The sequence below is a fragment of the Brassica rapa genome, chromosome A07 (assembly GCF_000309985.2).
Source record: "Brassica rapa cultivar Chiifu-401-42 chromosome A07, CAAS_Brap_v3.01, whole genome shotgun sequence".
Lineage (NCBI taxonomy): Eukaryota > Viridiplantae > Streptophyta > Magnoliopsida > Brassicales > Brassicaceae > Brassica > Brassica rapa.
Window position 1 is genome coordinate 11,572,925 of NC_024801.2, and position 10,646 is coordinate 11,583,570.

The 10,646-nt window shown below is 29.9% G+C and overlaps 2 protein-coding genes and 1 long non-coding RNA gene across 20 annotated transcripts; 2 read left to right on the forward strand and 1 right to left on the reverse strand.

Moving 5' to 3' along the window:
• Window positions 1-813: 813 nt before the first annotated feature.
• Window positions 814-2,361, forward strand: LOC103829033 (OVARIAN TUMOR DOMAIN-containing deubiquitinating enzyme 1-like). 10 transcript variants are annotated; one of them, XR_004449382.1, is made up of 7 exons: window positions 817-1,077; window positions 1,165-1,230; window positions 1,292-1,370; window positions 1,445-1,494; window positions 1,574-1,674; window positions 1,742-2,002; window positions 2,084-2,361. XR_004449382.1 is itself a non-coding variant. In XM_033275439.1 (6 exons), the coding sequence occupies exons 4-6, from the start codon at window positions 1,579-1,581 to the stop codon at window positions 2,114-2,116; spliced, it is 390 nt and encodes a 129-aa protein (XP_033131330.1). In that variant the 5' UTR covers window positions 832-1,077; window positions 1,165-1,370; window positions 1,445-1,494; window positions 1,574-1,578; the 3' UTR covers window positions 2,117-2,361. The 10 variants fall into 10 exon arrangements, 5 of the variants coding, with proteins under 5 accessions (XP_033131330.1, XP_033131331.1, XP_033131332.1 ...); XR_004449383.1 differs by having other exon boundaries at window positions 1,320-1,370; XM_033275439.1 differs by having other exon boundaries at window positions 832-1,077; window positions 1,165-1,370.
• LOC103829032 (protein NEOXANTHIN-DEFICIENT 1) lies at window positions 2,336-5,415 on the reverse strand. 9 transcript variants are annotated; one of them, XM_009104687.3, is made up of 11 exons: window positions 5,163-5,412; window positions 4,355-4,433; window positions 4,184-4,267; window positions 4,018-4,081; window positions 3,868-3,914; window positions 3,699-3,753; window positions 3,570-3,608; window positions 3,144-3,312; window positions 2,981-3,044; window positions 2,842-2,898; window positions 2,336-2,751 (listed from the first exon to the last, which is right to left on the reverse strand). In XM_009104687.3, exons 2-11 carry the CDS (start codon window positions 4,417-4,419, stop codon window positions 2,553-2,555), a joined length of 843 nt encoding a protein of 280 aa, XP_009102935.1. In that variant the 5' UTR covers window positions 4,420-4,433; window positions 5,163-5,412; the 3' UTR covers window positions 2,336-2,552. The 9 variants fall into 9 exon arrangements, with proteins under 9 accessions (XP_009102935.1, XP_033131326.1, XP_033131323.1 ...); XM_033275435.1 differs by having other exon boundaries at window positions 2,382-2,751; window positions 4,163-4,267; window positions 5,163-5,413; XM_033275432.1 differs by adding an exon at window positions 4,531-4,585 and having other exon boundaries at window positions 2,382-2,751; window positions 3,570-3,753; window positions 4,163-4,267; window positions 5,163-5,404.
• A 294-nt stretch (window positions 5,416-5,709) lies between these two features.
• Window positions 5,710-9,550, forward strand: LOC103829034. The gene is made up of 3 exons (XR_625423.3): window positions 5,710-6,703; window positions 7,039-8,396; window positions 8,681-9,550. It is a non-coding gene; the product is annotated as an uncharacterized LOC103829034 (long non-coding RNA).
• Window positions 9,551-10,646: the final 1,096 nt, after the last annotated feature.

Sequence of the window (10,646 nt, forward strand, 5' to 3'; positions counted from 1 at the left end):
TTTACATGAACTTCTTCACCCTCCCCGTTTTTTTTTCTTTATTTATAACTACAATATAAAGTTATAAACTATATATATATATATATATATTATAAATTAATAATTTATTTATTCTGAAGTCTAACGATTAAAAATAGAACATAATTTAATATAGATATATGATTCTATTAATAAATTAGCAGTTACAAATTTGAATTTTCTAGAAATATCAAAAGTCGTATGTTAGTTAATTATTTTCTAAATGACGTTTATTTCTAATTCTTTTTGGATGAGAATATTTTGGATGAGAATATTTTGGCTGAGGTGGATAGTCCCAAAAGCCTTGAATTTAGTCCCTTTCATATAGTAGGATACACGTAAATTAAGAAATCATTAATTTTTTATATTTTCTAAACAAAAATATCATTAATTATTTACCTAACCACAAATTAACTAATAATAAAATCGAAAGTATATTATCATTGGTCGTATAACATTAAATGTTAATAAATTTTACATAAAAAATCGAAAACGTCATATAATTTGAAACATAAAAGTTCTTCTAAAACGACTTATATAAAAAAACAGAGGGAGTATATTTTTGAAGGTATCCAAATGGGCAAATCTCCAAAATAGCACCTTTCTAAGTTTATATCACAAAAATAGCACTCAAAAACTAAAATAACCAAAATAGCATTTTATCTTTTGAAAAATTTAAATTTTTTTATTTTTCAAAATTTAAAATCTTATCCCCAAAACCTCACTTCTCAACTCTAAACCCTAAAACCTAAACTCTAAACCCTAAACCCTAAATTCTAAACCCTAAACCCCACCCCTTGGTGCTATTTTTGTGACTTTTGGCCTTAAATGCTAGTTTGGGAACTTGATTTAGTGCTATTTTGGTCTTTTCTTTTTTATACTACATCCAAATTGAGTATACTTTGGGAAAAAGCGAAACGTCTTTTTTTTTTTTTTTTTTTTGTAACAGGAAAAAGCGAAACGTCTATTTACCTTTTTCTACCCTTCCAATCAAATTGATTTTGGTTTCCCTTTCTCAGAATATTTTTCACTAAAAGTTTGCGTCTTTGAATCGATCAGGTAAAATCCATTGTGTCATCTCCGTTTCTCTTCTTCTACATGATGTTGCTCTCTACTATGTTCTTTTTGGGTTCAATCACTGTGCAGGAACCTCTCTCTAGTTTAGCTGCAGAGTACCAAGCTGGGAGTCCCATTCTGCTCGAGAAGATCAAGGTTTTCCTTCTTCTTCTTCTTCTTCAGTCTTTAAAAATGATCATATATGTTTGTTTTGTAGATATTGGACAATCAATATATTGATACAGATGTTCCTCGAGCAACTAGATGACATTCTCCTAGGAAGTGACGAGTATAAGGTAGAGAGAACTGTTATTTTATGAAATGGTTAGACGTCTCTTCTCATATTATATCATTCTTTTCTCCGTTACAGCTACGAAGAGCTGGTTAACAGAAGTAGAGATCAGTCTGTCTCTGACTACAGTAAGCCACTCTAAAACATCTTTGATGACGTATAGACCCAACCAAACGTAGTTTTGACTGATTCTGGTTTGTGTCTCAGTTGTAATGTTCTTCAGGTTTGTTACTGCTGGTGAAATACGAACTCGTGCAGAGTTTTTCGAACCTTTTATAACAGGACTATCAAACTCAACCGTTGATCATGTTTGTACACACACTTATAATAGAAAGCTTTGAATCCTCTCCCTAATAGTTTTTTTTTTAATCGTAGTTCTGCAAGACATCGGTTGAACCGATGGGAGAAGAGAGTGACCATATCCACATAACCACTTTGTCAGACGCGCTTGGTGTTGCAATTCGGGTTGTGTATCTTGACCGTAGCTCGTGTGATAGTGGAGGTGTCACTGTGAACCATCATGACTTTGTTCCTGTGGGCACTAGTGAGAAACAGGAAGAAGCTTCTGCTCCTTTTATAACCTTGTTGTATCGTCCAGGCCATTACGATATCCTCTACCCCAAGCCATCTTCTAAGGTATAAACACTTGATCACCATACAGCCTTCTCTTCCTTTAGATTTTTACCTGGTTTTAAGTTAATGGTTGTGTTGTTACAGGTATTGGACAATGTGGAGAAAATGATCGTTTGACATCATAAACTGGTTAGAAGATGTTTACAAAATTGTGGTAATATGGATGAAACACCATGGAACAACCAACAATTGCATCATCTCTTTACTCCTTGATTATGATCAAAAAACCTTTTTGCAACATCAGAGAATGGACTTTTTTGTTTTGCTGTTGATATCCATCAAAGTCTTCTTTCATAGTATATCAAACTGAACCAAATGGTTTGTCAAATAATCGAAAACAGAGATCTAAGTTGTTTTGATGACTTGATTTAATGTCTCTAAATTGAATTTGAGTATATTCTTGATAGAGAGACAAAGCCTTTGGACAATTATTGGTATAAAAGAAATCAGAACTCCCCCAAATATTGTATCAGAGTGGAAAGATTTGTATTTTTTTGTAAAGATGTGAAACCTTGTAGGAAGTGTATGTTCTTGAAATTTGAGTGGTTGTGCTTTACACTGAAGGGTGAACTACAACGGGAGCTTCTACTTGCATTGTTAAGTCTTTAAACTGAAGAGCTATGATTGGTTTTGATAGCATCACAGCTACACTTAACCGCCTTTCATTTTCAAGCGACTCTTGTGATGTGTGATTCTTATCTGCCTCATCTTCCAAAGGCTTTGATACTACCGCAGGACTCACAGGCCTCACCCTGCAAAAGATTTCAATATATCTTCCTTCTAATAAACGTTGTCTGCTATGTTATTAAGAGATTGACCTTAAGTAGAAGCAGAAGTATAACCTGCAGTGGATGTGGCAAGAGTATTTGAGCAGGTTTGGGTTGAACTTTGTATTGCCACTGCCATATTATTTGACATTCTTGATGAGCTTACTAGCCAAGAAGTCTCCCATGGAAACAATCAAATGAACCGAACTTTTACCTAAAACTCGGAAGCGACATTTTGATTGCTGGTCCCATCCATTTTCCTAGTTTGGTCTCTAACTCTGAGGTAGCCAGTTACACCATTACTTAGATATCAAAACATGAAATGAGTTTTCTCATTACACAGATGTAAAAGTTAGGCCAACAAGAAAAGAACTCACCGTCTGATCTAATTTGGATGTTGCAGATATTTGCAGAAGCAGCACTATCAACTTCACTAACTTTAACCTCCATCAAATCCTCAGGGTGAGACAGAGTAGTTCCCAACCCAAATGTGTCTAAGAACCCAAAAGCTCTTTCCCTTTTTCTCTTTGGAACTGCAGTGATTTTCTGTTCCCCACCAAAAAAAAATTTACTTTTACTTAAAGCAGAAGATCTTGTTTTACACATGTTTCATCCCATTCTCCAAGAGTTCAGGAAAAATTATTTTGGTAGTTAATGATTGCAGTGTCTCTACTTTGTGTAGACAAGATTTTATCTTGTTTTCATCATTTGGTTTGGTAGTTTAAAAAAGAAAACTTATAGAGAGCCTAATCAGTAATTATTACAAGGTAAATCACTTTTAAGACCAAAGTATAGGCACTAACTTTAGAAAATCTTGCAAATTGGCTTGGGAGGCCTACTTCCTGCAACACCACCATGTTATTTTTATAATAAAATGTATTATTATCCTCCAAAACATTCCATTGATATAGAGCAAAGTAAGACCCACCTACCTTGCGTCCGTGATGACAAGCCTCGTTGCTGTTCACAAGCACCCTCGCCGCCCATCTAAAGGGATATAACAGAAGGAACGATCACTTAATAAACAGAATATTCCCAATCACTTGAGTCAAATTTTGCTTTACTAAAGAAAAGTTGGAGGAAGGAGAAGAATGAACATACGCGCATGATGTAGGAGGGTTCCATACAATCCCTGCAATCATGACAAGCTGTGAAACAAAAACAAAAGCAAGAGAGAGTCGATTAAAGAATGTTAGGGATGATAAGGTTTGAGTAAGTAGAAAGTAAAGGAAAGGAAAGGCAAGACGAGACCTCATCGAAGACACCAGCGGGACTATCATCGTAGCTAGCCAGGAAAAACCCTCCAAGAGTGTACCTGAAGAAAAAAAAAATCACACAGGAAAGACATTTGTTTAATCATTTTTGAAAAAGACCATTTAAGCAAGAAAGGAACAACCCTGTAGAAGCTTGTTTATACCCAAAAGCTTCAACAAGTCGAAACTCCTTGGGGATGAATGCTCGAGCAGTGGAAGCCTTCACAAGATGAATCTGGTACAACGCACTGAAAGCATAGCAAAAAAGAAGCTAAGATAAAAGCAAAGAAGAGACATTGTTGAAAAGCTACCCACAATAATAAGAGGTTACTTGCCTTCCTTTGAATATCCATGGAGGTTTAGCATAACCAGAAGAAACATTCCTTTCTTCAACCTCCATGAAAGTGATGCAATCTACGCCACAAAAGAGAAAGAAAAAAAAACATACCTTAGGAGACAAGTTATGACAAAACCTGAGTGTAAATGGAACTTGCACATTATCAAAACTTACTAGAGTTCTTAACTAATTAGCAAAGATCCAAAAGTGACATCAAAGCATCAACAATCTCCACACCCAATAAAGCTACAGCAAATACGGTACATATAAAACATGGCAGATAAAACCCAATCAAACCCAAATTGCCAACTTTTTTTACATGTAAGATCTAATTTAGTAATATTTTCATTTGTAAGAAAAATATAGAAAATGAAAATCCCAGAAAAGGAAACAAGCACTATGCTCATTAAAAATGTAAAGATGACACAAATTCAAAATGTCTTCTCTTTAGAATTTTTTTTAAGAAAAAATAAACAAAAAGGGTTGAGGCAAGTGGGTTTATTTAACCGTTTATTTACTTTAAAAAGTGGATTTTTCCAAAGATATTTTCTTATACAATTAGCAAGAAAAAATAGCAAAACCATTGGCGGAATCTCTTATGAAACAGAGTGTAACCCAGAAACTGTTGCATTCATTTGTGTACAGAAACATCAAAACTAAATCCAGCGATTGCCTACAAAATCTATAACCATGTAAGATGAGTAACACAAGAAGATTCCCAGAAACTGCTACCACTACAAATGGTAATCCAAACAAAATTATAGAAAAGAAACTAAAAAATGTTAATTAATGAAATAAATCCAAACCTCGTTCCAAAGCCTTCAGCAGAATGAAATCTTGATGAAGATTCAGATCGAGCGAAGGTTTCGGTGTGTAGTTGAGCCGATTTATTTAAGAAAAAATAAAAACTTTGATGGAAATAAAAATGTGGATTTTCCCTTATCTGAATTAAAATAATAACAATAAAAAAAGAGGAACCGACAGAGATTTATGTGAGTGAAGGTTCTCGTTGGTAATAAGGAGAAGCGAGTGAGAAGTGGATAGGCTTTGGTTCTTCTTGGACCAATCAGTGAGACTTTTGTCTCTCTTTTTTAAGCTTTTATCTTATTTCGCGCCAATCCGAAGTTAACATCAGCTCCCACCTTCTTTCATTTGCTATCGTTTTAATGATTGCTCTCATTTGTCTATAAATTAAACTTGGCGCAGTTAGTTTTTTTTTTCTCAACTACAATTTTCATCGACCAAATTTGTAAATACAAAGATATAGTGGCCATGAACACTTAGAAAGATTATATGCTACCCAATCGAAGCGGCGTTTTATTTTTCATCACAACAAGAACAAATTTATTCCACGACTCGAGATAAACCCGTCCCCTACACCACTTAATTTTACCACACGAGACAGAGACATACAAACCCAAACACAATAAAATCTATACAAGATGACTTCATAAAACCATAGCATTGTCTTAAGATATGTATATTAATATAGAAACCTCTTTTATATCCTCCTTATTATATTTGAAAATCAAATGCAAAAGTAATATATAAATTTGAAACATATATTGTAAGTTAAATATTAATTATTTTATCAATTATAAATTTGGTTCTTAAAACTACAAGTACATTTTAATATTTTATATAATTACTCCCCATCTAAAGTGTACGCATCAACAAAAAAAAACATTAAATTGTATTCACAATTTTCTTAATATATAATAACATATAGTCATTAATTTTTATTTAATGTTAACTGAAATAATATATTAAAAATAACAGTTAAATTAATATATAAAATCTAAATATTATTACATAGAAAATATTAAAATATGTTTATATAAAATAATATATAGAGTTCTATTTTTAGTCAAAATTGTTCTTCTAGGATTAGTTATATACTATATATTAGAATGTGGATTAATTCTAAAATATAATAATTATATTTGGATATAATCTAATGATTATTACTTTATTTTACTAATATATACATTTTAGATGAAGAGAAAACTCCATACTATATATAAAATTATAGCTAGTTGGCTTATAAATATAGCACCATTATATTTTTGAACATTAATATATCACCAAAATTTACTCCAAATCCAAGTCAAATAGAGCAATTATATAGTAAAAACCAATTTATTTGCTACCAAATCTAGTAGAGTAGAATATTTCCTTACAATACATCAATTTTGACTTTATAAAGAAGTAATATGTCATCATAACTAATCACAAAATCCCAAAACAAACAATAAAAATCCTCATATCATAAGAGAAAAAATGGATTGCAAAAGATCTTTACATGCTTTCATTGTGGTATCAATCATCACTATGTTCTTGATTTCAGGTCAGTCAACCTACAAATGATCAATTATTATATTCGCTAAAGAAGCGTCATATATCATTTTTTTTTAATTTATAACATGTGAATATATATATATATATATATATATATATATATATTCAATTATTTTATATATTTCAAAGAATAAATTAGTTTTATTTTATTCAATTGCGTAAGATTTTTGCTTCATATGGACATCCGAAACAAAATGAATAAACACGTGGTATTAATAACCCAAAAAAACTAATACAAAAAGAGTCAGTTAAATCTCATTTCTTACCTAAACATTCCAAACCATTCCTTGAAGAACTGTGTATATTTTTGTTGAGACTATCCAGGACATGTAGATGCTGATGGTGACTCTTGCAAGTATAGTCCTGGACCATGTACAAAAACTTGCAACTTTGTTTGCTCAGGATTTGGCTTTAAATATGGAGGAGACTGTGAGGGTACCATATGTTGCTGCAAGAGAGCAGCATCTGATCTACAAATCTCAACACCAAATTAGTTCCCTTTAGACTTCTTCCCTCATTTTGTTTGATGTAATCTTAATAATATATTTTGTTATCATTCCATGATGCATGAGATGATTAGAATAATATATAATCTTGTGAAACTTAAAATTAAAACTCAGAATAAACTTATGTGAAATTTAAGTATCATATATATTAATTCATATGAGAAATCACGAAAATATATAAACCTACACAGACAGTAAATATATTTTTCTCGGAATGTAACTTAATTATATAGGTATATAATATACTCATTCATAGAAAATGAATTATAATATAATCATATATATATATACATATTATTCGAAGTGAATTGATTCAATTTTTTAGATTCATAAGAACATCTCTAGTGTATTAAAAAATTAAATTCATAGATGTTTTGTGGTTATTTCTAGATAGAAAAATGCAGCCGCAAATTTTGTGTAGTTGATTTGTGACTAATTTCAAATTTTCTGGTAGTGGGCAGAGTCTTTGTGGATGGAATTATGGAACTGTGGCATTCATATTTTGTTTAGGATGATTCTTTGAGGACTCATTTTGTAGAAACTGTTGTTAAAGAGTCATTCGGATTTTTTCTAAATTTTCATCAGATATATTTATCAAAATTTATGGATTTTTGCTGATAAATAAATTTAGATTCTCAGAATTTTATGGTTTATTTGATTATATAATACAAAATTAGTTTTGTTACAAAGAATGGAAGGACGAATGAAATGATAGAAAATGAAATATAAAAAAATAGAAAAAAAAGGATAGAGTAAATGCGGAGGGATATTTTTGAGAAATTAATATACAATGCAAATAATTTATCACAGATTTATGATGTTTTATTTCTCAGTTAATTACATTTCTCATTTGTTATTTTGTAGCTACTTGACTCATAAATATAAATTTTGACCATTAATAGGTCACAAAATTTTACTACAAAACAAAATCAGTATAGAACAATTACTCATTTACTACCACATCTAGAAGACTAATTATTTTTAACAGATAAATATTCAAAATTTTGCTTTTGTAACTAAAAACCACTTTAGAAATTGAGAAATTATCATGAAGAATTTCCCATTTAAATAAAACTCCAACACAAACAATAAAATCACAATATCATAAGAAAAAAAAATGGATTGCAAAAGATCTACGCATGCTTTCATCTATGCTTGCTATGTTCTTGATTTCAGGTCAGTCTACCTACAAATGATCAGTTATTAGTATTGTTATAAACATTGTCATATATTAGAGCCTTTTCTTATGTACATCCGATCAATACATATATTCAGTTGTTTATAATTTTTGTAGAAGAAAAAAATAAGTTTTTCTTACAATTGTGTAAGATTGTTGCCTCACATGGTCATCTAATAAACACGTGATATTAATAAAAAAATTCAATTGTGTCTCGTTTCCAACATTTACAAAACATTCCTTGAAGAACTGAGTATATCTAACTCGTCTTGTGACTATGCAGGTCACGTAGATGCTGATGGTAACTCGTGCAAGTATAGTCCCGGACCTTGTACAAAACAATGCAACTTTGTGTGTTCAGGCTTCGGCTTTAAATATGGAGGACATTGCAAGGGGACAAAATGTCGCTGCAAAAGAGCAGCTTCCGATCTACAAAGCCCTTGAACTATAATTTTTGTCTAAACCAACAAAGATAGTGTCATTTATTAAACAAGCCATATATAGTAGACCCGTTTTGGATTTTGATCCACTATTTTGGGCTTAATGTTTGTTGTATGTATTTTTTATTTGGCCCTTTGTAATTCAACCATTAAAGTAAACTATTAAATGAAACTAGGGATTAACCCGGGCTACGCCCGGGATTTTTATATTTTTCTAATTTAAGTTGTTAAATTATTTATATTTAGGTTATGATATATATTTATATAAATGTTAAGATGTATGTCATAATTAAAATTTATTTTTAAATTTTAACACGTTAAATTAACATATTTTTTACTATTTAAATATTTTTTGTAATTTTATTGGCTATCTAGTTATCATATTTAGGAAAACTATCTGTTGAGTGTTGGAATAAATGTTTTAGATATTTAATTAAACTGCTGAGTATTTTCGGATCGACCACATGCTTAACAATCGATCAATCCGTAAAAAAGATGGTCGATCTTCTTGGCGAGGTAATTACAATTTTAGCAAAAATATCTTTGATTTTCAAATTTAAGTATATAACTATTCTTTTGAATATTATTTTTTATTGTATTTTTTGATTAAATTATTGTATTATAATGTTTATGTAAATATTTTTTGTGATGTTTGAATTTGTGTTGTTCGTATACTTAATCTAGATGATATTGATGTTTAACCATTTGTTTTTTTATTTATTTTTTTTAATCAGAAATTGTTTTTATTTAAAAAAATTATTCATATATAATATAATAGTTTAAGTTTGGAAGATTAATCTATATATATAAATTATGTATATTTTTAAAAAAATAATTTAAGATATTATATATTGAGTAACTGAATTTCTTATCTTGAAAATAAAATATTTATATTTTTGTCTTCATGTTATACTCACCAATCCATCATTGATATTTATAACTCAGTATGTTTTTAAAAAAACTTAGTTTTAAGTAATAAACGAATTTAATAAATTAAATTCATCACCTATAATGTTCTCTAAACTATATTTGAAAACTCTCTAAAATTATATTTTAAGCATAATATTACTATTATTTAATTTTAAGCATAATATATGCAAAACCAACTTAAATTATATTTACAATAGGACTATCCTAAACCGGTTAATAAACCAAAAACAATATTAAACCAACATGAACCAATACCTGATTCGGCGAGGAAAGAAGTGTTTCAGGATAAACGCTTGAATGATTATTAACTGTAATTGTTTGATCATGAAAGAGTTAGTATGAATATTAACAATTGTAAGAATACCTTTGAGTCTATGAAAAGCAATTCAATTCCCATGAATAAGTTTGGCTTTTGGAAGTTGCGGGTTTCCCAACAATGAATCCACCTAACAAAAAATTTGTTGTCATAAAAAATATCATTCAAGGTCATTAAAGGTTTTTGGGACGGCAAAAGTTGATGGTGGAACCATTTTTTTGCTCGAGTGCTTTGAAGTTTTCCTTGATAGAGTGAGATTGATATTGATGGAATAATGAGTTTTATAGGGACTTTCTTGATGTAAAACTATACATTTTTTTTGTCAAATGTGGTATTTCCATTTTTATATAATTTACTACCATTTTAAGATAGATGTACAGTTTAAGATAGATGTTTAAATCTTAATGTACTTTTTCCATTTTTTAAATGTTTATTTCCATTTCTTATATTTTAATTTACGTAATATCTATATTTTATATTTTAAAATAGATATTTAAATCTTAATGTACTTTTTCCATTTTTTAAAATTGTGTATTTACTTATATTATATATTTTACATTTTT

Bases quoted from the DNA above. Each gene is read 5' to 3' on its own strand.
- LOC103829032 (XM_033275430.1), bottom strand. From the start codon at position 4,419: ATGGAGGTTGAAGAAAGGAATGTTTCTTCTGGTTATGCTAAACCTCCA. The intron at 3,915-4,017 runs GTCTCGTCTTGC...TTTGTTTCACAG, and splicing joins CCGCTGGTGTCTTCGATGAG to CTTGTCATGATTGCAGGGAT. The intron at 3,754-3,867 runs GTATGTTCATTC...ATATCCCTTTAG, and splicing joins AACCCTCCTACATCATGCGC to ATGGGCGGCGAGGGTGCTTG.
- LOC103829033 (XM_033275439.1), top strand. From the start codon at position 1,579: ATGTTCTTCAGGTTTGTTACTGCTGGTGAAATACGAACTCGTGCAGAG. The intron at 1,675-1,741 runs GTTTGTACACAC...TTTTAATCGTAG, and splicing joins CAAACTCAACCGTTGATCAT to TTCTGCAAGACATCGGTTGA. The intron at 2,003-2,083 runs GTATAAACACTT...GTGTTGTTACAG, and splicing joins ACCCCAAGCCATCTTCTAAG to GTATTGGACAATGTGGAGAA.